Source organism: Podarcis filfolensis (genome assembly GCF_964270895.1).
Source record: "Podarcis filfolensis genome assembly, chromosome: 1".
NCBI classification, from domain to species: domain Eukaryota; kingdom Metazoa; phylum Chordata; class Lepidosauria; order Squamata; family Lacertidae; genus Podarcis; species Podarcis filfolensis.
This window is the reverse complement of record NC_139604.1, coordinates 92,563,264-92,590,612: the sequence shown is the minus strand read 5'-3', so window position 1 is coordinate 92,590,612 and position 27,349 is coordinate 92,563,264. Positions and strand designations below refer to the sequence as shown.

The following is a 27,349-nucleotide window of genomic DNA, read 5'->3' as shown; positions in this document are numbered from 1 at the left end:
TGAAAGAAATGAATTTGTGGTCAGAAACGGGCAGTGCTGCTCCTACGGGGAACATAAAGAAACAGAAAATGCACTCAAAATATAGTTCTCCCCACTCATGACATTTCAAGAGACGGTCCATTTCCAGTCTCTGAACTTCTGTCTTTCAGTAACTGGGTAGAGCACACAGTTTCTGTTGCCTACCCAGGAAGTCCTTCCCCTCTGGAAGAAGAGGAAATGGTCAGTCCTTAAAGACTCCCTGATTGCCATATGAAGGCTTTAGGTATTGGCCAAGCAAGCTAACCCAAGGGAACTTTCATTTAAAAAAGAGTTCTTGCTATACCTTTCCACTTTGAAAATTCGCTCTCTAGGTATTCGTTGTGCATCGGGCAGCCTCTCAGAAAATTAGGGACCACCGAAACTGCTGGTCGCCACATAATGACATTTTGAAAAGCATTGGCAAGGCTGTCCGGAGGATACTGCATACGGGTAGGGAGCTTATCTGTTGACGGATACCAAGGACACTCCTCTGTAGAAGGAACAACATATGAAATGCATTTTTTTTTCTATGTTAGAAAATAGTAACCATGCTATGAGATGCTTGAAATTTACAGTGCTTCATTTCCCCATACCATCTTGGCTTTCTACAAGTTTGTTTTTGTATCAAATCTACCTAAAACTCCAAATTACAGTTCCAAAGCTGGTCTGCTTATATATGGTCTGCTTCATATATGGTTTCTTAATGTGATTATGTGCAACATTTCATCTGCCTGCATCATGTAGGTAGATAGCCGTTACACCAGCTCTGTTCTGCACCAACATATGTCATAGGTGTCATCTATTGTTGATATAACCTGCACTGCTGTGTAGGGCCAGCATTTACTAGCCATTTGGACTAGCAGCAATAGCCATGAGATCCAGCCCAAACCCTATCTGATTTGCAGGAGTTAAGCTCAAAAGTGTTATCACTGCTGCAGGAAGCAAACATTGGGAAACACCTTTGTTGGTAGTATTCCACTCTAAGCTCATCCAGTCAGTATAATACTCACTTGTGCCCCCACCCTTGTGCTAATTGCCAGTGTTGGGTACCAATAGGGTAAACTGTTTTTTAAATGAGGTTTTGAGTCCTTAGGTCCTTTTACTTAGAAAATCAAAGTCATACTTTACCAATATGCCCCTGTTACCACTGTCATACTTTATTTTAAAAAAGAAAAACTATTTTGTTTAAAGTGTTAAAAAAACATGTCTTTGCTAACACAGGCACCATACAGGGTTTACACTTTGTTGCAAACTTGTGTTTTGGAGCCACCGCAATAAAAACAGAATAACACCACTAAAATATTTAAAATGCTATCATAACAACAAGCAGCAGCGATACAAGATGCAACAAAAAGCTGTGATCCCAGGGAACAGAGCATTAATCTAAATCAAACTGAATCATAAGCAGAATGCATACAAAAAGCTAAAAAGGAGGGAGCCAGATGAGCCTTTTGAGGAAGCCCATGGCCTGCATATCTCAGATGCTGGTGGCACACAGAACAAACGTTTCACAACAGATCTTAAATCAAAAGCAGAATTCTGGGATTCCGGACCTGAAGCACTTGAACTTTTAAAGGTGGTCTGAACCAGTGGTCCGGAAACACACCAGGAGCCACTGCAGATCAAATAGCAATGGTTATATGCTTTGAATAGCAAGACTCTGGCAGCAGCATTCTGCACCAGCTTCCATTTCCTTAGTTTTCAAAAGCAACCTACTGTAGAGAGCTTTGCATTACAGTAGTTGATAACCAAAATGTGCCCAGGGAAGTGAAACTGGCCAGATCTGTCTTTTCTAGAAAATGTGTAAGTAGCACTCCAGCTGAAGCTATGCACTGAAGTTCCTGGCCACAGACATCCATTGCTCCTCTAAGAGCATGGGTGGTCCAGTAGCATCTCCATGCAATGCACCTGATTGTTCAGACACAGTGCTATCCCATCAGAAACTTTGTGTATTACCAATCCCAGGCTAGCTCTCTTGTGGCCATTTGTATCTCCATTTTATCTGGATTAAGCCTCAGTTTCTTTGTCCAAATCCAGTCCAGAACAGATCCCAAACACTGGTTTAGAACCCCTATTACTTCTCTGGAATCTGCTAGAACAAAGAGATGGAGTTATGGGGGACAGTAAGTACTCCAAAACTCTGGATGGCTGCTCCCATTGGGTTAATGTAGGTGATGAACAGCACAAGGATAACAAGATGGACCCATGACAAGATGGAGTCCCTCAGAGGCACTTTCTGGAATCAGGCTCCGGATAGGGCTGGAATCATCACAATACAGTGCCATCTCAGCCCCAGCCTAGCTAGCCAATCCAGAGAGATCCTGTGGTCAATGATACTGGAAAATTCCCAGAAGGACAGCAGAACAAACAGGCACACACCATCCTGTTTCTTTTCCGGTAAAGGTCACCTAGCAGGGCAACAAAGTCAGTCTCAGGGCCAAAACCAGGCCAAAGTAAGCTTGTGATTATTTTGTATATGGCACTAATAATTATTGGTGTGTTTTGTAGCATTGTCTTAAAGAATTGTAAAATACATCACTGAAATACAAAAGGCCCACTGATGTGTTGTGCACATGTAGGGCATAGTCATGTTCGTACTTTTTGCCCTGTCCTGACATCAGGTTTCTCTCTTCTGATAACCACAGGTTGCCTACAGTTGTCCATGAAGTCACCCCAAAAAGCAAGCTCCTGCTTGTGTGCATGATCTGAACACCTGTACAGGCAGAAGCCTGTGTGTTAAGCCTGTGTGTTTATGGGCAACTGTGATGGCTACTGAAAAGAGAGAGGCAAGGCTAAAAGCACTACTCCCAAGTAAGCACAGCTATAACATACACACAAATAGCACATAAATAGGACTACAGAAGAAAAGTACATAAATGTTCTGTCCCCATAAATAAACAGAGCAGAAACAAAATGGAACAGTAACTTACCAAGCTCAGTTATTCTATTTCGTGTCCACATCTGCCAAAAATCTTCCGTACTAACACTCATAAACCAGACATCCATTATATTTATAGAAAATACACTACTCCAGATTCCTGTTATAGGGAAGAAATTGGGAATAATTTGTGTAGTTTTCATGTTTGAGATGCCCATGTTACATAGTGCCTAAAAGTGGGTGAGCTGTGAATCTATTTCTTGGTTCAAATCTCACCTCAGTCAGGAACCTTTAGGAAGAGCCTCTACTCAGCCTTCTGTTTATGCTAATATATTAATACTGGTATACATTACAAGACTGATAGGGTATACTGAGATAATGTATATAAGAGACTTTGAACAAGAATTGAGCCAAAACTTCTCAGAAGATCACCCAAGACTGCTAAGGAACAAAGCTAGGCTGGGGACATTGGCCAGGCTGCCAACACAGTTGCCACCATAAGAAAAAAAAAAAGGATATAAATGCTGGAAGGGGAGAGAGAGAGAAGAAGCAATGTTGATGCCGCACCTAATGATGAGGCACACTTCCTAGAAACTGGATAATTTCTTATCCCTCCAGAGAATAATTGACAAAATGGTACCATTTTTGCTGCCTATGAATAGGGTGAAAAAATCCAGGAAGTTGTTTTTGCTCTGTTCTAGTTATGAACACATAAAATGTTTTAAGATTGCTACGTCATTATAATTTATAGTTTCTTAGTATAAGCACACAGAGCCACCTACTGGTAAATTAGAACAGAGCACATGATGGGATTTGAAATTATTGGTTATCAAGAACATCTAAGTAAGTAGCTCATTAGTAGCAACACTCCAAACGCTGCAATTTTATGGAACTATCATAATTTATTTTGCGTCTTTGGTGCAAGCATCAAATGCATTTCCACCCTCTTGCTAATTGCATATAGGATGTGGAAGTGCCTATTTGCCAGCAACAAGGTATAGGAAATGTTTTGTGCATGCTCTTCTAATACATATTGGTCACAGTAGATGATAATTAAGCATACACTTACTTTAAATGTGCTGTATAATAAGATAGATATGTCCCAAATATGTTTAGTCTTTCAGTGTTTTATGCCAACATAGGAAAATTCTAAATAGAGTAGGTTTTATGTGCTCATAGCAGTGGCAAATAGATTGTTTATCAAAAGAACCTTACTGTACACAGAACTATTTATAATCTGCTAGAGCTCTGTGCTAAAGACTCAAATACTCCTAAAAATAAAAGTATTTTACTATTATTGGCTACAATCCTGTGCCAATTAATCTGAACTAGATGGGCCATTGGTCTGATTCAGCCAGATCTTCTTATGTTCTTAACTCAATGGGACTTACTGCTGAATAGGTGTCTATAGGACTGCCCTATTAATTACCTTCCAAGAAGCAGATCCGTGATTCTGGGATTTTCTTCATCAAATGACCCATAAAGAATTCACTGCCAAAATGTTCAGCACGAATGTAGGCTCCATATTTTTGAAATCCCACTTCATATGGGGTGAACTCCAACCATTCTAAAAAGGAAGCCACAGAAAAGTATCTTTTAGTATTCCTAAATTACATGAATCAGCCTTTCTAGTCCTCAGTTCTACTGTTTGAAAATTAAATGCAAGCATATATTTATAAAATATTTGCAATTACCTCTAAATCCCCGATTACTTAGTTTTTCCTTTACATTGAGACAAAGATACACAGGCAGAGGGTTCTGGCCATTAGTCAACGCCCGCTGCTGATCTGTGAGTTTATTCTGATCTACCTGTTTGTGAAAGGCAGAAAGAAGCAGTTAATGTAGCTGAAAAGGGTGTAAGAGGCTGTTCTAGAATTTATACTCTAGTGATGGCATCTTACTCTAAACCGAAGCCCAAACTATGGTGCTAAGTTAGTGTGTTAGCCTACTTTGATTCAGTTGTTCTTTCTAAACAAAAAGGGATACGTGCAATTAAATTCTGCCCAACCCCATTCAAAATGAACATTAATGAAAGGTTTTTGAAAGAGCTTGAGGCTTCCTGCATTGAAAACTCCTTTCTTAATGAAAGGTACAGATACTCAAACAATGGACACAGTTGTGAAGAGCATATTGCTAAAATTTTCTGTACAAACAAATGTTTCTTTGAGAAGCCTCCCTAGGAAGCTGCCTTATAACAGGGTTGCCATACGTTCGGGATCCAAACGGGAATTTCAAAAAATTGACAAAATGTCAGGGTTTTTGCCAGAACAGAACCAGGAAGTGTGTGTTTGTGTGCTTTTTACTTCTTGCAATATGGCCACCCTACCTTATAATGAGCCAGACAACTGGTCCATTTAGCTCAGTACTGATTACATTGAGTGGCAGTGACTGTCCAGGGTTTCAGGCAGGGTTTTCTACCTGGAGATGCCAGGAATTCGCCCCCCCCCCCCGGAGATGCTGTTACCACTGAGCTATATCCCTTCCGCCAATATCATTTGATGGGAGTGATTAGAAGAGGCTCATAAGCCCCCGTTCACACTTCATTCCATGTAAAGGGGCTCCACATAATTAAAGGGTAGCATGGCTGTCCCACAATCCTTATTCCTGAAGTTGTGCCTGGTCCAGTTCCATCCTTGGCCTCTGTACATTTAAAGTGTGAACTGGCTAGACTTGTGATTGGGAGCAGTGTGGCACCATGACGCTTGCACCATATGGAGTTTCTTCGTGTGGGATAACACGTGAAAGCTGAGGGATTCCTATATGCATCGAATGTATGATAAACACCCAACTATTTGCAGTGCACGTGTATCCTTTTCTGACTTCAGACACCAAACATCACAGTGTACAATGAGGATTGTTATAGATGTTCCATCAACACCTCCACAATATGGCGCTCAGGCAGAATTTACAGTGCTCCCACCTCAGCACCTACCGGTAGGTGCCAACTCCCTGGGGCCCTGGGGGCCCAAGCACCCACAAAATTCCCCATGAAGGAGATGGGCACCCACAAATTTTGGTGCCAGGGCCATGCATGCTGGATGGCACCCACAGCCCCAGGGCCAAGCTGACACTCCTATCTGACATTATATTTTGGTATGTTAAGAAGCATGGTTGGGATTGTGTTCAATGAAGCACTAAGCAGCTCATTCCATCAGCACAATGATCATCACAATCCTTGCAAAATGTAATGTTCCCTCCTCTCCTCTGTCTGCCCACTCCCTAAATCTGTTCTAGTGTGTGTGTGTTCCCACAATCTCTGGAACAGATTAGGGGATGGAGGGAAGTCCTATTCCACTACCAGTAATTCTTGCACTTCTGCGATTATTTAATTGAATACCATCCATTACCTAGCACTTTTCTGTGTGGAGAAAAAACAAAATGGATTTTACTAGTAATTTAAGATTGCTGTCTTTGGGTTATTCTTATGGAATCAAGCACTTCTGTGATATGCGCTACTATTTTGTAACTAAAAAAAATTATCCTGCCCAGATGCCTCACTTCATCTTACTGGGATGCAGTGTTAGAAACTGAGATATGAAAGCTAGCAGCTAAATGGCACCTTAAACCTTGGTTGTGGGCACAACAACAGAATGTCTACGCATGCTTTTTTATAACAAGATTACAAAGCTGAAAACGAATGAACTACAGCTAAAATATTATGTTCATTTTTCACATGGTCTAGTCCTTCCCCTGCTCACCCCCCACCCCTCACTAATATTCTTAAGAGGGTCTCTTCTCCAGTCTTCAGGCAGTAGCTGGAAGTGGGAAGGCAGAAAAGGGTCCTCTTTTCCTTCCACTCTGCAAATCTTTTAATCTGAAATCTTAGGCGCAGTACTGAGCCCAGAGCTCAGAAATTGCTCATGCTAATGAAATTGCCTGTCACAAAATGTGCCTAGAACAATGAGAATTTTGAACACTGTTGGGATGTATTTGACTTAATCAGAGTAAAGCTGTTGAAACTATTAAGCTTGTCACAACTAATTTAAGTTTATTGATTTCAGTGGGTCTACTCTGAGTATGATGGAACTTGAAATGCTGATCAAAACTAGGCATTAGCTGGTGTTTTTAGAGTAAAGTATATAATACCGTATCGTGTAGCATGGCTTCAATGATAAGTCCCCAAAGATCTGTAAAAGAGATATGATGCCCTTCTTGATGACGCTGCCACAGCTCCTTTGAATAGTATGCTAGACGTTCTGGGGAAAAACTGGCAAGGAACTTGTTTTTTTTCAGTTGTTTTTGGACTTCAACGAGTGGCTCTTCTAAATTTTTATGTGACCAATTAGGATCATCATACAAATTTGCCATTGTCCTGGAAAGAAACACAGTAAATACAGATTTGGGTTCAGAAGAGGAAAAACATGAAATGTAGGTGTTTGACACTTTGTGGCCATGTCTTTACTTGAGTTCTAGGTTTGGGGGATCCATGTGAACTGTATTGAGAGCAGCAATTATTGGAGCATTCCCAGTAAAAGATTGGCCATTTGTGCTAGCCAAAGATGATAACTCAGCTTTCACTACTTTGAGAGCCAGTGTGGTGTAGTGGTTAAGAATGGTGGACTCGTAATCTGGTGAACTGGGTTCGATTCCCTTCTCCTCCACATGCAGCTGCTGGGTGACCTTGGGCTAGTCACGCTTCTCTGAAGTCTCTCAGTCCCACTCACCTCACAGAGTGTTTGTTGTGGGGGAGGAAGGGAAAGGAGAATGTTAGCCGCTTTGAGACTCCTTCGGGTAGTGATAAAGCGGGATATCAAATCCAAACTCTTCTTCACTAATGACCACAATCAAGATTTGGATATGGAATAATAGACAAAGCTTTACCTAATGATTTCTGCTTCTTATGCAGTTGTTAAAAGCCCAGCACTTCCATTTTAAAAAGTGGGATGGATAACCAAAACTACATCAAAAAAGCTACAGAATTAATAGCATGAGATGATTCAAGCAACATTGACCATTCTACAGTAGGAAGGAAGGAAGTGGATTTCTGATCCCAAACTTGGTGATCAGTCAGATTTGAAAAAGAATCAAAATCCATCCACCTAGACTGCAGTAATTCACTCTACCTGGAGCTGCGCTTGAAGATAGCCCAGATGTTCCAGCTGGTTTTGGCTAGAACCAAATTAATTAGATAACATTACAGCTATCTTGTACCATGTATACTGATTGCCAATTTGTTCAAAAGCTCAATTCCAGCTGCTAGTTTTGACCTTTAAAAGCCTACATATGGTGTGGGAAACCTGTGGCCTTCCAGATATTATTGGAGCCCTTTCCACCAGCACCAGCTAGCTTAGCAAATGGATGGGGATGGTGGAAATTACAGTCCTTCAACATCTAGAGGGCCTCTGGTTCTCCATCTCTGCCCTAAAATTGTTTGTAACCAGAATATCATAAGCATTGGCACCTGCTTTTTCCTCCTGCCTTCAGAGCTATGCCAGTGGATACTCACAAGTACTTTTTTCAGTTGTGACCAAGATTTGGAAAAACCCTCCTTAGAAGCATCCACTTAATCCCATTCTGGCATTCTATTAAATGAGCAGCAATAACGTGTGTTTTTTTTTTAAAAAAAAACAAATCAGTGAGATTTTGCAGAATTTGCTCTCAATTTTTTTTTATGTTGCCACTGTCTTTCAAACTGCTTTTAATCCATTGTATTGAATGGGTTTAAATTGTTATTGTTTTTAATACTGTGTTTTATTTCTCTAGACTTGATTATACTACGGAAAGACAGGGTATTAGTTTCAAAAACAAACAAGTTTCTCCAAAGGAACCAATATTTACTGAAAGTTGACTGTAGCTACCACTTCCCCATCATGCGAAGGTTAATAATAATAATAATAATAATAATAATAATAATAATAATAAATAATAATAATAATAATAATAATAATAATAATAATAATAATAATAAATTTTATTTGTATCCCGCCCTCCCCGGCCGAAGCCGGGCTCAGGGCGGCTAACAACAATTAAACAGTACAACAGTACAACACAACACAACAGTCTAAAATCATTCATTATAAAAATAATTCAAATCAAGCCACTGGCAACCATTGGGCCAGAGCTCCGCGAAGATTGCCGAGGGAGGGAGTCAGGCTGCGCCCTGACCAAAAGCCTGGTGGAACAGCTCTGTCTTGCAGGCCCTGCGGAAGGATGTCAAGTCCCGCAGGGCCCTAGTCTCTTGTGACAGAGTGTTCCACCAGATCGGAGCCACAGCAGAAAAAGCCCTGGCTCTAGTTGAGGCCAGCCTAACCTCTCTGTGGCCTGGGACCTTCAGGATGTTTTTATTTGAAGACCGTAAGTTTCTCTGTGGGACATACCAGGAGAGGCGGTCCCGTAGGTATGAGGGTCCTAGGCCGTATAGGGCTTTAAAGGTTAAAACCAGCACCTTAAACCTGATCCTGTACTCCACCAGGAGCCAGTGCAGCTGGTATAGCACCGGGTGGATGTGATCTCGCAGCGAGGACCCCGTAAGGAGTCTCGCTGCAGCATAAGGAACATCTTGTTATATTAATTCATTTCATTGCATCGTGGACATAAATATGGGTTACTTAACTCTTTTGCTCACATTTCCTTACCATGTTGTGCCAGATAAGCCAGTAAAATATGAAACACAGTCCAAAAGATCGTACTTTTGAAGAGTCAACAGGTGGGAATATAATGCTGTAAGTGCTCTCATCCCACCTCCTGTCGTCATAATTGCCACCACTGGCACCTGTTTTGATATAGAAAAAAGCAGAACATTCATTAGGATGGTTTATAAAGGGAAGGGGTCTTATAATTATATCAAGGATAGAAGCTGCTACAAAATATAGATGCAGCTGGTACTTCAATATCTGGAGAGCTACAGCCATAACATTTCAAAAAGAACTCTGTGCAAGTCACTGCTCCCTGGAGCCATTCCCAGGTTCTTGGCAGAGCCCTTACATGCAGGGAAGCCAGTAGGGCAGGTATAGAATAGATTTGTGGAGCTTCAAACAGCGTGTCAATGGGAGCAGCAGAAAGGAATCCAAACGTAAAAGCCTTCCAGGTCTTGTTCCTGGAATCCAGGTCACAAGGAATTTAGCTGACTTGGGGAAGCAGTACTAGCCCAGCTTATTTGCCCAGCAGTGACCTCAGGGGAAAGATGGGATATGAGAGTACACATTGAGGTAATATTCACTGCTGGCATAAATTGTAAACTTTGTTAGAAAAAGATTGATGACTTTTTTTCCTCCAAAGAACCAAAGTAGTTCATGGGATGAGTCCAGATTTTTAGAGCACACAGGTAGGTATGTGTGTGCAAAACTGCTACACCTGTTTGTTTGCCAGCTAATCTGCTTGCAGAAGTAGATCAAATCATATGTAAAATGTGCACCCCCCTTACCTCATCTTCACACAGATCTTCCTCAAGCTGTAGTGCCCTTTTAAAGGCATCAGCAGCAACCTTTTTCCTTTTCTGCAGGAATTCCAGTTCCTCTGGACAGAGATCAAACCCCAAGCGAACATCTAAGCCCGATGTGCTGTAACACAGGTGAAAATGTATCATACAACAGAACTTTCAGAATACACAAGAAGAGCCCTGATAGATCAGACCAAAGGTCCAACTGGTCCAGGGCATTTTGCTCTCTCAGTGGCCAACCAGATACTTGTGCGAAGCAGTATTGAAAATGGGCAGGTCTGCATCCAGTGCATTGATCCGCAAAAATGTAAACCACTTTGCATAATGTGTGATACTGGGCTGTGGCCAAACTGATAGATGATGCTATGTTAATTTAACTCCAACCAGAAAACCTCAAATCCAATTCACGACTGTGCAGAAATTTCTAAGTACATTTTTTAGTTGCAAAAAACTCTTCCTCCACTTCTATAATGGTGAGCAGAGCACATTGTGTGTTCAGACCCAGAGACCTCCCCCCTAAATAAACACACATTTGACTCAAATTTTTGTTTTGGTTTTTGGCAGAATTTAGGCCACAACTTTATTGATTACAGAAGAGTGGTTGCATAGGCTCTGGTTCGACTAGCTCCCTGCACCCTTGCAGGCAGCGCTGACGCAGGGCACCAGAATAGGTCAGCCAAGGGTGAACACCTGAGGTAGGTGAAAAGCTCAGGAACAGACTATGTTCACTCCCCAGATGCTCCCCTGGACTCAGGCATGGGCACAACCCTCTCTCAGGGGTTGACCAAACCAAGTTGAGTCCCTGGATTCCTTTAATGGAATACCCTTCACATAGGGATGGCAAGACCATTCTCCCATCCCTATCACATGAACCAGAGCCTATCTGTAACCTTACAAGTTGTGACGATTTGCTACGTGGCAGGCGAAACCCAAATGGCAACAGCCAATCAGCCAAGTGGGGAAAATTCCTGCTGTGCCCCTGTCCTAATGACAGACAGCACACGACAGCATAGGAAGGCCAATTGCAAAAATGCCCTAAAAGTAGGGAGAGGTGGGCGGGTGTTCCGATGCACAAGCCGAAAGAGGAAGCTCTGGGTCACGTGCCTAGGTATATATAGGTCCCTTGATCTGTTTAGACTGCACCCCATTGGCCAGATTAAGTCCAGCAACAAGGGACCTACCAATTGGGTGTTGTGGCTATCCAATATATCCACCCACAACCAGGAGGTCAGTCTCCAGGTCTTTTAGGGAGGACACGCTTTATTGGAAGAGGGCTCTCAAACAGTAGTAAAGGGGTTTGAGAAGTAGAATTTCAAAGTCATAGTGTTAGTGATAAACATATTCATTATGATCCTAAATTTACTTTTGGCATATGTTAAGATTTTCCAGTTTTCAAGTCAAAACTATATACAAATATTTGAGAGGAGATCTCTCAGCTTGAAATGGAAGGCCCAAAATTTGGTTCCTTGAATCTAAGCTTCACAAAGCTAAGTTGTTCTGTGAAGTAAATATGCGGGGGGGGGGGAATTGGTCACATCTTTTAAAAATGGATAAAGTGGAAGAGCCAAAAACCACATTATTTTATTTTGACTGAATCTTACCAGGTCTTTGCTTTGAAGTGTAAATTAACTTCTTTGTCCTAAAAGTTAAGAATTTAAATACAATCAATTATGTCACATCATAAAAGCCTTCCCAACTTCCAAAAATAGTCAAAATATATTTCCTGTTCTGTGCCAGGTTTGCATACGCTGTTGTGAACGTCAAAAATCGGAGATGGTTTCTGTGTGTTGTTTTTATACTCTTTCTAATGATTGTTGACAATCTCTAAAATTTGGAATTCACAACATCACGTACATAATTTTGGTTTCATTCTGCAGTCGGTGATTCTAGTACCTTTACTGACTTATAAAGTGACCTCAACATATTCTGGAAAATGCGACTGCAGTTTATATATTGTGATAATATTTAGGAAGGATGTGGGCAGGGCATCTCCCATGTATTTCAGGTTGCAGTTATTCCACAGGACCATCCATTTCTCTAACTAGTCCCACACACTATAGTGGTTTTGTTTCATGCAGCCAATGAAGACAGCAGCCCCATGTCAAGCTTTCCTCCTGTTCCCATTGGGCAGTATTCAACTACTGCACCCCATCAATCCAACGTTTGTGCAACCCAACTGTTTGTGCAACACTTTTCCTCCTGCATGCACCATGCTTCTCCCCAAATCTGCTCCAGAGGTTTGGGGGAACCCCTAGAACAGATTTATGGGGCACATAGGTTGTGGGGGAAAAGAGAAGGAGAAAATTCTGTGGTGCAATAATAAATCCTTGCTCTGACAGGGGAAAAAAAAAGCTAAACAGTCATACCTTGGTTCTCGAACGGAATCCATTCTGGAAGTCTGTTCGACTTCCGAAAACGTTCAAAAACCAAGGTGCGGTTTCTGACTGGCTGCAGGAGATCGGAACTGTCACTTATGGGTTTGCGGAGTTCAGGAGACAAAACTTTCGAGAACTAAGCTGTTCGAAAACCAAGGTACGACTGTATTGGATTCCACCCATTATAGTACCCTTATGGTACTTTTCAATGCTTGCTTCACTTGGGGGAAACGTAATGTGATGACATCACAACACTGGCCTGGGACCCAAGTATTTGAAATAATATTTAGCCAGCTTGATATATAGCAATTCATTCAAATACAATATAGCAATTAATCATAAAGCCAGTAAATAACATCAGCATCTTAAAACAATAAACACAGCAAAGTGGTAATGCTATAGCAAAGGAAGCAATCCTTAAATCAGCTATTTCTGTTGGCCTGAATAAAAAGCTACACCTTAAGTTGATGCCTAGAAGCGATGAAAGTGAGGGACAACCAGATCTCTAACAGAAGCAAGTTCTAAATGTGGGTTGCCACAAGAGAGAAGGCCCTGTTCTGTGCTGTCATACAACAAACTGTACCCACTGAGGGAACAACAGGCAGTGCCTCCCTAAATAATCTTAAGGAATGGATCAGCAGGTAGTGTGAAAGGCATTCCTTCAAATATTTGTATCCCAGGGTATATAAAACATTTAAGTGTTAACTCTGGAATACAAACTGGGACTAGGAGTGAATAGGCAGCCCATGTAACTCCTTGAGGATCCATGAACATTTAGCACTGCTAGCTAATAACATGGTAGTCACATTCTGTACCAGCACAGAGCACACTGCAATAGTTTAAAATGGGGGTGGGAACCTCAGGCCCAGAGGTCAGATCTCCCAAGGCTACACCTCCTCAACCACACCCCATCTTCCCAGACCACACACTCCACCAGCCCATCTGGTATTCTGAGAGTTTGTTTGGACCTTGGGTGAGGAGAGGGAGGGTGTGACAGAAGGAAAATGAATGGATATTGATTTGCAGATATTAGTAACTTCGTATTAATGCAGTATTTTTACATGTAACTGTGTATTTTATAACATGTTGTTTAAGCTGTCTGTGGTTGCTTCAGTTCTTTGGTATGTTTTGCTTAGATGGAGGACAGAGGTGTGGTGTGTGTGTGTGAGTGTGCCTGCTGCACAAAGGTTAAGCTTATATTCACTGATCTGTCAGTCTTTGCCTCTGGTCCCTCCTACTCACCACTGGCATGTGGCTCTCAAAAAGATGTTCAGAAGGGAAAGGTTTCCCATTCGTAGTCTAAATGTAATGCTATTTGAGCATGTACTTCTATAGTCAGGCTATGGTGGACCAAGAAGGGCCATAGCTGGACTAGGAATAGCCTCTCATAGCCACTGAGGCCAGTTGGGTCTCCAGCGACAATGATGGCTAAAGGTGCACCTTCAAGCTATGCACCTGTTCTATCAGGAGGAATGCAATTCCATCTGGAACAGGCCCTCTGCACAGCTCCTGGATCCAGGAAAACCCCCCATCTTATCAGGTTTCAGTCTCAGTTTACTGGTCCTCATCCAGCCAGCTACTACCTCTAGACACAGTCCAGCATCTGCACAGACGCTCCTGCTTCAGATGGATGGGATGGAATGGACATACGCAATAGACAATCTTTATAGAATTCCTTCAAACCATAACAAGTACAAAATGAAATCTTTAGTCTCAAAGTCTCTGAAAATCTTTAAATGAAGCGAGGTACAAGACTTTGTAAGATGAAAGACAAGCTGTGAAGCTTTGTGTATTCAGCAAATATGATGTCCAACACTGAACAGTGATTCTGGATATTGACTATCGTCAATATACTGTTTTGTAGAATTCTTCTTCAGCATGGTGGGAGGATATAGAATTGCTTCATAAACCCAGTGACTACATTATTACATGAGCACTGTTCCTCAGCATTTGATACTTTCATTTACATACATTCATTCGAAATAAGATGGGTTTATGAAGCAATTCTATATCCGCCCACCACGCTGATGAAGAATTCTACAAAACAGTAGTCAATATCCGGAATCACTGTTCAGTGCTGGACATCATATTTGCTGAATACGCAAAGCTTCACAGCTTGTCTTTCATCATACAAAGTCTGGTACCTCGCTTCATTTAAAGATTTTCTGAGACTTTGAGACTAAAGATTTCATTTTGTACTTGTTATGGTTTGAAGGAATAAAGATTGCCTATTGCGTATGTACACGTGTCATCGTGTTGCCTAGACATTGCTGACGTTCTCTTTGCAACACAGGGGTTTGTTTGGTTACTCAGATGGAATGGAGACAGAGCTGGGTGCCATTCACACACTGATGAACACCTGACTTCAAATAATTGGATGATGGCTCTCAGCGGCTTCCTATAGATGTCCAAAAGCATGGGAGAAAGAATAGAACCCCGTTGAATACTGCAGCGTAAGTACAGAGGGGCTGAGAAGGAGTACTTACTTCTTTGATTATATCTTGATCAGTGGGAAGTGCATTCAGAGGCAGAGTCAGGTTTTTGTAAGCGTTAGCTCCACATGAGTTGCAACAACAACACTGAAAATAAAGAGATTGCCTCTTTAAAAACAGAATTGGTTTTTAAAAACACCTCTCCCAATAAAAGGCGCGACTAACTAAAATTATCCAGGTTACTACCATGCTCAGCTATGACATACAAAGGTGGGAAGTGACCTCTTCTTTGGGAGTAGAACATCCAGTTCTGCTTGCTTAAACCTGGCATAGTGGAAAAGGGAAGGATCAGTGAAATGCAAGTTGGAGACACAGCCTAATGAAATGTTTTGAGTTCCTTCAAAGGATCCTTTCAATGTACATCTGACATCTTGTTCTAAAAAAAGAAAAGAAAAAGAGGACAATGTTGAAAAAAGAAAGCAGAGCAGTTTAAAAAAGCAAACAAAAAACCCAAACATCAGAAATAATAAAAGGTAAGGTAAAGGACCCCTGGATGGTTAAGTCCAATCAAAGGCAACTATGGGCTTGCGGCGCTCATCTGGCTTTCAGGCCAAGGGAGCCGGCGTTTGTCCACAGACAGCTTTCCGGGTCATGTGGCCAGCAGGACTAAACCACTGCTGGTGCAATGGGACACAGTGACAGAAGCCAGAGCGCACAGAAATGCCATTTGGTGTGCTTTCAAACTGCTAGGTTGGCAGGAGCTGGGACAGAACAATGGGAGCTCACTCCATCGCAGGTATTTGAACCGCTGACCTTCCAGTCAGCAAGCCCAAGAGGCTCAGTGGTTTAGACCACAGCGCCACTTGCATCCCTATCAGAAATAATATCAATCTCCATGCCACTGAGATCTCTTCATGCAGATTGAGACATGCATTTCATGAAAGTTTTTTATGCTGTTTTGCTCATTATCGTGAAAAATGTTGCAGAGGTTTATGAATAAATGATAGTGCAAGCCTATACACATTTACTTAGAAGTAAGCTGCACTGTGTTCAGTGGGTCTTAGCTCCAATTAACTCTGTTTAGCATTTTGTTCTACATCCTGGATGTATCTACAGCTAAGACTTTAATCTTATGCACACTTGCCTATGGGTAAGGTCCATTTAACTCAATGGGGATTACTTTTGAGAAGACACATGAGATCGCACTGTAAGTATGCTTAGAAACATAACCTTAAAAACCATTTCATGGAGCCTAACAGTTCATCTCTACATCAAAATCTGCCTTGTCCCAATCTGGGGAAATGGGCATTTCAAGAACAGGTGGCACTCTGGGGTTTAATAAATGTGACAAACTCTTACGAATGCTGCTATAGTCCAAAAAGTTCGGACTATAGCACTTTCAGAAAAATTGATCCAGGAAGTTAAAGCCTTAACAGGAAGGAGAGACAACAGTGATTTTATAGAGAAATGGTACCAGAGCTGGCTCAGCCATTAAGGAGGGTGAGGCTGCTGCCTCAGGCGGCAGAAGTTCCTGAGGCACCACCGCCATGGGCTCCCCACCTGCCCTGCCACCTCAACCGCTTTCCCCATACAACCCTCTGGTGGCAAGTCAAGAACAAACCTTGGTTGCCACTTAATGGTTTTTGAGAGAGAAACACACCACAGGCTCAGGCTCAGATTTGTTTCATAGGTGTGCCATGGAAGCTGCTTCCTCACATTAAACCATAGTTTGTTTTACACCATGGTGTAATGTGGTGTGCTCACCAGGACAGAGGTTGAAGACATTAAACTTGACTCTTTCAGTCTGGGCTGTTGACATTTCAGAGTATACTATAGTACCATCTAAGGTGGAAGCCACGTCAGCAAAATGCCTGAGTGTGTTTGCTAGCAATTTTACCCATTCCAGACTGGACCTAGCACCTGAACTCCAAACCTGAGGCCTCTATCATCCGGTCTAATGGGTGGTAGTGTGGGAAAGCATTTAATGAAGGAATAACCCTCACGTTTAAAATACGTATTCTTTTTTTTCTTCCGTTTCCTTCGATCCGCCTGAACCTCTAAACAGCAAAGTTCACGACACTGCAACAGAAGCAACCCACAAAGTAGTGAATAACATTTTTCATCTCAGAGTTTGCGCCATGAATGTTATGCAACCACAGACTTAATTTATGTGGCCAAATGCCATATATTCAGTGCTTTTTTTCTTAACAAAATGAAAAAAATGATTAGGGGTACTCTCATTTTGACTCAAGAAAATCACCATTTTTTAGTTTAAATCAGGGAAAATAAATACAGTAAATGGACAAAAGTACAAAGATTCACAAAATGTTTAGGGGTATGTGTACCCCTGCGTCCCCCCAGAAAGAAAGCACTATATATTCATGTTCTCACATGATGCTTTTAATTGATTGAATTAAACTTATGAGCTCTGGAGATTCATCAAGTTAATAAATGACTTAGCAACTGTTCTAGAAAATGTGAACCACGCCCCACCCCCAAGCAGATATTACTTGACAGCAGTAGTTGCATGATGCAGGGCCTGCTTTGTGAGGAGAAAGACATGGCTTTTTCCTAAACTAAATTCTCAGATGTGTGAAGGCCCACTTTCACAATTACCTAATTATAAGTGGGCTTTTTTGGGATGCAGCCACTATGAATATTGCCCAAAACCTGAAGGCAATTTTATTGCTAGATAGTATAATGTGATACCGTCCAGATGTTATTGAACTCAGCTCTCATCAGGTCCAGCTAGCATGGCTAATTTTCAGACATATGATGGGAATCGTTGTCTAACAACACCTAGAGGGTCCCATGTTAATTACCTCTCCATAACTTACTATATAAAGAAAAGTTAACAAATGTACACAGACGGATCCCAGAGTTCTTGTGCCTAGTCACTGACTGCTTTTCAAAGTGAGATCTGAAAGAGTACTTCTGGCATTTAGAAATGACACTTTTTAAAAGTAGCTCTAAAAAACCCCTGTGTGTGTGTGTGTGTGTGTGTGTCTACTTCTTTGAAACCTAGTGATGGCATTGAAAGGAAAAGATTATGGGCGACATTTGCAATGACTTGTTCATCATATTTCATGTCATGAAGATTTTAGTCCATTGCAGCTACTTGGCTTTGCTGTCTCATGGTGTCCTAATACTGAGATTCATTCATTTCACTATTCCATACATCAAGGTTCTTTTGACACAGTTTGTGCATTTATCTGTATGGGCCAAAGCATACATTCCATTTCTGGTATATAACCTGATGTGAGCACTTATCACATGATTGAGTCAACTCACATGGGAAGCCAATTCAAATATTACTGTAGCCAAGTTGAGTTCTGACCACCCAAAATTTATTTTTCTGATTTGGTAACATCTGATTTGGCCCCCATGGTATGCATATCATAAGAGTGGGAATGAAAAAAAAAGGGGGGGGGGGAGAGAAAGCTGCAGTTTCTCCCATACACTGTGTGATGCTTGCATTTCAGTATTCAATATTCCACCATACCCATATCTAAGAGTTCTCTTTCACACTTTCACTCAGGATCTTGTTCAGTTAATATTAAGTAGAGGTAGCTTACAGAGTTCCTGCAACCCAGAGATATTGCACAGTAAATACATGAAGAAATGGAAATTACCACTATTGTTCCATTTGTAATGATGGTTTCAGCTGGACCACATCTAGGAAATAAATATTCATATATATACATGATGTTACAACTTGAATGATTTAAGGCACAATTGTTCAACATAACTTAGAACTGAACAGTCAACTTATGTCTTAGAATTTAACTTTGCCCTTTTCCTTTTGCTGTTTACCAGCCCCAGGACTAGCCAGCCCTACTGCTTTCCCAACAGAGACATTGCTTTTGCTCACCAGAATGGTATGGAGGTGGGAGAGCAGTGAGGTCAAGATGCATGTGAGTGCAGATGGGATTGGCTCTTCCAGTTCTGACCCCCTCCACTGCCCTGCTCCCCCCCTAGTTTTGTTAAGTAGCATCAACAACACTATCAGGAGTCTGGTGGCATGGCATTACTCCTAGGTGGAATCTACACACACATAAAAAAAAATATTGTTGTGATAATGCTTTTTAAAAAAACGTTTTGAAAAATAAATTGAATTTGCCATAGCTCGCCATTGCCATCTAGTGTCACATTTGTATAATGCACTTTACAACACACTTAAAATGTTTCATTTGCAGCTGTATAGCTGAGTCCCTGGTCACTCCAAGAAACGAGTTCCTAAATTCTGACTGCTTAGCAGGAAAGGTTTGGTTTCAGCCAGAGGGCAAGGCTGTGCAGCAACGATGGCAATCATCATATTAAGCAGATTTTAAGCATGCTCTACTGATGAGGATTTCAAAATACAAAAGCCAAGTGACCGGGTTAATCAGGTCAGTGTTCTAATTCATAGATCCTTCAGATCATCTTACTGCCACATCACCACAATCTAGTCCGTTTTGTCATCACCACGTTTCTTTGCCTGTGACTCTAGCGTGACACACTACTTATTCTTGCAAAATTCCCAGGACAAGGAAATTCAGAACCTTGTAGCAATATGACCCATCCCTAACATTTGTCTTGCATCGACAGCTTAGTTCTTGTAGGAGACAACAGGCAATTATTTCAAAATAATACTGCTCTATATTTTTTTAATTGTTTCCAGTACAATCCTATGCATGCCTACTCAGATGTAATCACCACTGAGTTCAATGAGACTTACTGTTAGGTTGAGTATGGCAGCTTGAATACTCTTCTTAGTAGTAACCCAATAGTAACCCAAGGGGAAGAGTCTGATGAAATGGTACAAATCCCTGATGTCATTTTTATCCAGCAATCATAGTGCTTTTGAGCTAAAGCAATACATTATTGTATTTGTATGCCAGGCACCTGCAAACTAGACATCTGAGGGAATCAGTCCTGATGGAAGAAATTCTGGCCTCTGCTACTCCAGATGCACAGGAAGGATTAGTGCAAGGAGAAGAGGAAGCATTATGTTAATCAGAGTTCTTATGAGGAAGTTGTCTTTTGCTCCCCAGTTTATGGAAATCATCACAGGCAAAGTTGACATCTGAAGGCACGCTAAGGTGTGTTTTATTTGCTACGTAGGCGCATGTGTTGAAAGAAAGGAAAACCTCTCCCCATTAACAAGTTCCTCACTTATACCAAGGAAGGGAGATGGATAGCTAATTTGAATTGCATCGCCTTGAATTTTTATAAATAGCAAGTTTATACAATTGGGCTCATTCTATGGCCATTAGCTGCTGATGGTAACTTTTAGATTTAAAACATTTCTGTCCCACTCTCCAACATACAAGATGATCAGACGCTGGGCTACAAATGATTGCCGATGAAATACCCAGCGAACATTCAAACACCAAGTAACACAAGAGACCTTATTCTTAATAAAATAAAATAAAAACAAGAGAATACAATTCATTACAGCAGACAGGCTTCTATAGTACAGTGGTGCCCCACAAGACGAATGCCTCGCAAGACGGAAAACTCGCTAGACGAAAGGGTTTTCCGTTTTTTGAGCTGCTTCGCAAGACAAATTTCCCTATGGGCTTGCTTCGCAAGACGAAAACGTCTTGCAAGTTTGTTTCCTTTTTCTTAACACCGTTAATACAGTTGTGACTTGACTTCGAGGAGCAACTCATAGAACGCAGTGTACATAGTAGCCTTTTCTGAGGTTTTCAAAGACTTTGGTGATTTTTGAAGCTTTTCCAAAACTTCTTTTGCAGCCATTTGGTAAGTTAAGCTTTTAAAACTTTTTGGAGGGGTTTTGGATTTTGGGTTGGGGTGTTTGGAATTCAAGGACTTGGTGTTGGGGAGGGGTTTGCCAGAATCTGGAAGCTTGTGTGTTTTTTTTCTGCATTTTTCTGATTTTTTGTGACCATTGGGGCACTCTGCTGTTTTTTTTTTAAAAAATATGGATTTGAATTTCTGTGTGCTGGGTGGCTGGGGGAACAGTTGGGGAGGGGTTTGCAAGAATCTGGAAGCATGTGTTTTTTCCCCCTGCATTTTTATGATTTTCTGTGACCATTGGGCCACTCTGCTGTTTTTTTAAAAAAATTCTGGGTTTGAATTTTGAAATGCTCTTTACAGTATGTGTGACTTTAAAGAGCACTTAATAAACTCTTGTTGTACCAAATTTGGCTTTGTTTGGACTTTTTTTGACCATAGGAACGCATTAATTGATTTTCAATGCATTCCTATGGGATTTCGTGCTTTGCAAGACAAAAAATTCGCTAGACGAAAAAATTCGCGGAATGAATTAATTTCGTCTTGCGAGGCACCACTGTAATTGGTTTCTACAGTACTTGGGTTACTTACATATTCTCCAGTGCAAATTCAACCTCCAATTGTTCATGCGTCTGAAAATTAGAATGCAGCATAAATCGCACAAATTTTGCAAATAATTGTTCCATAGACATTGAGTTTGTAATTCCTTTAAGAATTTGCCTTTCCTGGCATGGAATGGGACGTATCAGAGATCAATCCCCCCCAATCTTATTGCAGAAATTAAAACTGAATATTGAAAATTGAACTTGAGAAAGAAAAAGAACTTGGTGAAAAGCACTCTTCTCTCACACACCCTTTTTTCTTTCATAGAATCATAGAACTGTAGAATTGGAAGGCACCCAAGGGTCATCTAGTCCATGCCCTTGCAGTTCAGGAATCCTGCCCCCAGCCTCCCTGGGTGGGCTCAAACCACCAACCTTCTGGTTAATAGCTGGATGCACTAACCCATTGCGCCACACCATAGGGCAGTTGAAAAAACATGCAGAACTGCTGCTTTCAGGTCTGTTTTCACCTTTTTGTCTATGATGCCCAACCCCAATTTGCAAGGCTTAACAATCCCATGTTTGTTTAAATACAGAACTTTAAAATCCCATGTTTGTATGTTCAGATGTGCACAATAAGGTCAGGTTTGTTGCTGCTGTTAAACTATGAGTCCTATATATTAGCTTTACGGATTCCTCTTTTCATAATTGTTTGCTGTCTAGGTCATCAGCAACAGTGAATATCCCAAATTCTTCACACTCAGAGCAGCTAACCTGTGGTCCTCCATATGTTGCTGAACTACAACTCCCATCACCCCTGGCCATTGACCGTGCAGGCAAGGGATGATGGGAGTTGTAGTTCAGCAGTATCTGGTGGTCCACAGGTAACTCACCTCTGGTTTATGCAATTTTTTTTCATAGTGTGCACATTTTCTTTTTTTAAAAGATGGAATTTCCAAATAAAGTGTTTGGATTTAAGGATTCAGATGGATTTCTTTGTCAAAGCTGCAAGGCTAAGTATATGATAAAGGTTAGAAAAGGAAGCATATGTCACTATACATCTTCTCAGCATGGGACTGTATATAGCTACATAGAACTAAATTGCGGATGATGAGAACAACAGGGTCTCCTGATGTGAATTAAGTCCATGTGGTAATCTCACCTTGATATGTACTACCACTCTCAGCAGCAAAGGAAGCTGCTCAGGCACCTGGGGCGGCGTGCCCAGGGGCGGGGTGAGCCACCCATAGGGGCAGGGCGCACCATGGAGCCTCCGAAGTCTGCCTGCCTCCTCCCACTCAGCTGCCCTACAGCTGGGGTGGAGGCAGCGGGCGGACCGTTTGGGTATCGTGGAGCCTGCACACGCCCAAGCCACTGCATCTCTGCAGCCTTGCGGTGAGTGCCGCCCGGCATTTTGTCACCCCCCTCAGTGGTGACATCCGTGGTGGCCCGCACCTACTGCACCCCCTTCCTCTGCCACTGACCCTCTTCAGCCCTATCAGCAGACTTAGTAGGCTGAATGGCCATTGAGCTGACATGTCCCACATATTGCGATACCTTGGTATCTCTTGTTGGGTTTTGTATCTAATGAGTAGGAAGCTCTAATTGTTAGAGGGTGCCAATTTCACGAGGGAAGCTAATCACATATGAGGGTGTTAGGTTGCATGGCAAAGATGGTTTGGAGAAGAGAGCAGTTCTGGGAATATAGGTTCCTCATCCTTGGTCTAGAAGTATCGGAAGAAATATGAATGCACACGAAAGCTTATACCCAGAACAAACTTAGTTGGTCTCTAAGATGCTACTGGACAATTTTTAAATTTCGACTATGCCAGACCAACACGGCTACCACCTGTACAGTGGTACCTCGGGTTAAGAACTTAATTCGTTCTGGAGGTCCGTTCTTAACCTGAAACTGTTCTTAACCTGAGTTACCACTTTAGCTAATGGGGCCTCCCACCGCCCCACCACCACCACACGATTTCTATTCTCATCCTGAAGCAAAGTTCTTAACCCGAGGTACTATTTCTGGGTTAGCGGAGTCTGTAACCTGAAGTGTCTGTAACCTGGAGCATCTGTAGCCTGAGGTACCAGAGCGTCTCTGACTAGCAACTTCTGCGTTCCTGTGGACTACTTTCGGCTGAAAAAACCTAATGAAAAATTTCCCGGAAACCTTGTCACTGAAGAAGCCCGATGGGCAAAACAAGGGTGTATCCTAAGAATTGGTCTATCATCAGCTGCCTTGTTGTCACTAAGTAGTTCCATTTGTTACACTCTCAAGACATAGGACAATGCAGAAGGAAGTTTTGTTTGTTACACTTTTAAGACATAGGATGATGCAGAAGGAAGATATCAGTATGAAATGGCATTGCCAACAGGAACTGTATGTTGTAATTGTTGGACTTGACAATCTTTGGACTTTACGACAATAATACATATAGAAGGTTAATAGTAATATGATATGTTATTGCCATCAGGAACTGTGCTTTGCAATTTTTTGATATGACGATTAAATTACAGTTTTATTACATATAATGTTATGTTACTTTACAGCCAGTTACGTGTGTGTTGTAGTGTTCTAAACCTACCTGTACCTGGCAGGACAATATGCGAGAAATGCAAAGAAAGCTCAGTTAAGGATTGATCTCTATGCATGCTCACCTGGGGATTCAATTCAAATTTCATAAAAACTGATTCTCCAAAGGGGACTTTAGCTATGTCAAATAAAATGACACGGTAGTCATCATCTCGAATAACATCTTCATCCCATACGGTCAATTCTAAAACATTCTGGAATCAGAAATTAAAAAGTATTATGAATGAATAATGGAAACACAAAGCTGAGAGGGAGGGAGGGAGGGAGAGAGGGAGAGGGAGAGGGAGAGGGAGAGAGAGAGGGAGAGGGAGGGAGGGAGGGAGGGAGAGAGAGAGAGAGAGAGAGAGAGAGAGAGAGAGAGAGAGAAGGCTATTTTAGTCCAACCGTGGGCTACAAAGGAGAAACAGAAGTGTGCTACGTATACCTGTGGGAAGGCTCTATCAAACAGGAGTACTCGCTTACATGAGAAAGGGCCCCAAATTGAATCATAGGGCACCTCTAGTTAAAATAATAATAATAATAAAAATCTCAGGTAGTAAAACTGAAAAGACCCCTAGAGAGTTACTTGCTGCCGGACACTGTAGGTGATATTGTGTTAGATAGGCCACTGGTCTGACTCCTGTGTAGAACAACTAATAATGTGGAGATCTGTATTGCATTGCATCATATAATGACCGTACAGTATGTGTATCTGAATAGCAGATACTTTTCAAAATGGTGGCAGCAAAAGAAAGGAAGCTGCGATAAAGGAGAAGCCAAGATCCTAGCCTGGGTTTATTTAGAAGGGACTCTTTAGAACATAGTTTAAAGTCAGTGAAACAAAGAAGTGGTCACAGATACAGAAGATCAATAACTAGGGCAACATGGAGATGATTCTCCTAGAGGAACCTATGCATATACCATCTTTTATCCTACCTTAACTTGGCTCTGGATCCTGAAGTAGAATGTTTCATTCCATATTGGATCTTTGCAATTTGCCACTGTTTTGGTCCGAACTTTCTCACATGAAGCCGTAGGCAGCCACAAGGTCACATAACAATCTGTTTCACTTACTGTAGGGGAGAATATGGAGTAATTCATAGTTTTAATTATGGCCAAAATGAGATTAGCATACTGGATTAGACTGAAGATTTAGTTCAATCTTGTGGGGGTAGCAGATTCAATGTTTTCAAGGTGTACCACGTGTCTCTTAACTATTGCAAGAGGAGAGCTTGATCTTTGGGAGCAGTGTCCCAGTTTGTAAATCATGGTTAACGACTTACAACATAGCCTCAAACATTTCTGCAATGAAAATAGGGATCTCCTATTCCATCATCATCATCATCATCATCATCATCATCATCATCATCATTTTACTGTTTATACCCCGCCCATCTGACTGGGTTGTCCCAGCCACCTATATAAAAACATAATAAAACATCAAACATTTCAAAACTTCCCTGTACAGGGCTGCCTTTAGATGTCTTCTAAAGGTTGTATAGTTACTTATCTCCTTGGCTCAGGGATTGCATAACTCCATACCCTTCAACATATCTCTGATGAAAATAGGGCTGTCCTAAGGAAAAGCGGGACATTCCGGGACCAAAACAGAAACTGGGATGGCTTCTGTAAATCCAGGACTGACTCTAGTTGCTCTTGCTTACAATGCCTAGTTGCTCTTGCTTTGCTGTTTCCCAGTCATGAGCATGAGAAGCAAGCTCTGAAAATGATGCAGACACATTTAAATTCTTGAAAATGTATGGCAAATTAAAAGAGAGAAAGGCTGGGTGGGGAGCAATGTTTACTTCTACAAATCTCATTAAATAAGTCATTTCTATTTTGTCCAGCAGGAGACAGACAAACTCTCATTCTATACTTACATAAAAGGCAAGTGAACAACTTACCCTCTCACGTCAAGTATAAAATCAAACAGAACAAATACTGTAATATCCTTAGAGCAACATTCCACTGCATGTTCCCATCTAATTAAACATGAACTTCGGTTTTATTTCCACTCAAAATCCTCTCCCACTCCACAAATATATGCACAAAAAGAAGGAGATAGACTTTCTTCCATGTTAATAGTGGGGTCAGTCTGTCTATCCCAATGGTGTAAAATTTGGAAACAAGGCTTTGGATCCAAAATTAAGAACCTAATTTCTTCAGCTGCATTTTTAAATGTATAGACAAGAGCCATACTCAAAGTGCCAGTCCTCAAATTCCCATCTCAGCGGTTCTGTATTGAGGGACAGCCATGATGAAAGGCAATGTGGACAAATTAAGAAGAGGAGAGGAAGAAAGCCGGAGACACATCTATTGGAGATCCTGCTTTGAAAAAATGTATTCATTTTTCCTCATTGCTATAATTCTCTCACAAGTCCTGCAGCCTTTGGCAAGATTTGACACTATCCTCTGCCCTCACACTGCCTTCCCAAAGCTGAGTAAGCCAGGCGCTGGGCTTTGGTAAAGAGGCAGGAGGGCTCTGACAAGGTCCTAGAGTCCTCCCTGCTCCCTCCCAAAGCCTAGTGAGTGCTTTCCCAACTTTGGCCAGAGCCTCCTGGCTCCTTCCCAAACCTCAGTGCCTTGCTTAGCCAGCTTTGGGAAGGCAGTGCAAGGACTGAGGGGGGTGGGCATCAAATTTTGGCCTCTCTTTCCCCCCACATGCGCAACAAGGCAGCGTGTGGCCCACAGGTTCCGTGTCAAATAATAATAATAATAATAATAATAATAATAATAATAATAATAATTTATTTGTACCCCGCCCATCTGGCTGGGTTTCCCCAGCCACTCTGGGCGGCTTCCACAGAAACAAAAAATACAGTAAAATCACACATTAAAAACTTCCCTGAAGAGGGCTGCCTTAAGATGTCTTCTGAATGTCAGGTAGTTGTTTATCGCTTTGACATCTGATGGGAGGGCGTTCCACAGGGCAGGCGCCACTACCGAGAAGGCCCTCTGCCTGGTTCCCTGTAGCTTTGCTTCTCGCAATGAGGGAACCGCCAGAAGGCCCTCGGTGCTGGACCTCAGTGTCCAGGTAGAACGATGGGGGTGGAGACGCTCCTTCAGGTATACTGGGCCGAGGCCGTTTAGGGCTTTAAAGTCAACACCATCACTTTGAATTGTGCTCGGAAACGTACCGGGAGCCAGTGTAGGTTTTTCAAGACCGGTGTTATGTGGTCTCGGCGGCCGCCCCCAGTCACCAGTCTAGCTGCCGCATTCTGGATTAGTTGTAGTTTCCGAGTCACCTTCAAAGGTAGCCCCACGTAGAGTGCATTGCAGTAGTCCAAGCGGGAGATAACCAGAGCATGCACCACTCTGGCGAGACAGTCCGCGGGCAGGTAGGGTCTCAGCCTGCGTACCAGGTGGAGTTGGTAGACAGCTGCCCTGGATACAGAATTGACCTGCACCTCCATGG

At 41.9% G+C, this 27,349-nt stretch overlaps 1 protein-coding gene across 1 annotated transcript in view; it reads right to left on the bottom strand.

The window, feature by feature from the left end:
• The window catches only part of LOC310759440 (cytosolic phospholipase A2 epsilon-like), a 43,133-nt gene that overhangs the window by 3,139 nt on the left and 12,645 nt on the right, over positions 1 to 27,349 (bottom strand). Inside the window, exons 4-18 of the mRNA XM_083606704.1 lie at positions 24,871 to 25,007; positions 24,021 to 24,149; positions 21,412 to 21,452; positions 18,714 to 18,756; positions 17,085 to 17,160; positions 15,348 to 15,517; positions 15,136 to 15,228; positions 11,876 to 11,913; positions 10,260 to 10,395; positions 9,472 to 9,608; positions 6,983 to 7,208; positions 4,591 to 4,705; positions 4,326 to 4,463; positions 2,949 to 3,056; positions 323 to 508 (exon numbers count right to left, since the gene is read on the bottom strand). Coding sequence (XP_083462830.1) covers positions 323 to 508; positions 2,949 to 3,056; positions 4,326 to 4,463; positions 4,591 to 4,705; positions 6,983 to 7,208; positions 9,472 to 9,608; positions 10,260 to 10,395; positions 11,876 to 11,913; positions 15,136 to 15,228; positions 15,348 to 15,517; positions 17,085 to 17,160; positions 18,714 to 18,756; positions 21,412 to 21,452; positions 24,021 to 24,149; positions 24,871 to 25,007 — 1,773 coding nt within the window. The remainder of the gene's footprint in view (positions 1 to 322; positions 509 to 2,948; positions 3,057 to 4,325; positions 4,464 to 4,590; positions 4,706 to 6,982; positions 7,209 to 9,471; positions 9,609 to 10,259; positions 10,396 to 11,875; positions 11,914 to 15,135; positions 15,229 to 15,347; positions 15,518 to 17,084; positions 17,161 to 18,713; positions 18,757 to 21,411; positions 21,453 to 24,020; positions 24,150 to 24,870; positions 25,008 to 27,349) is intronic.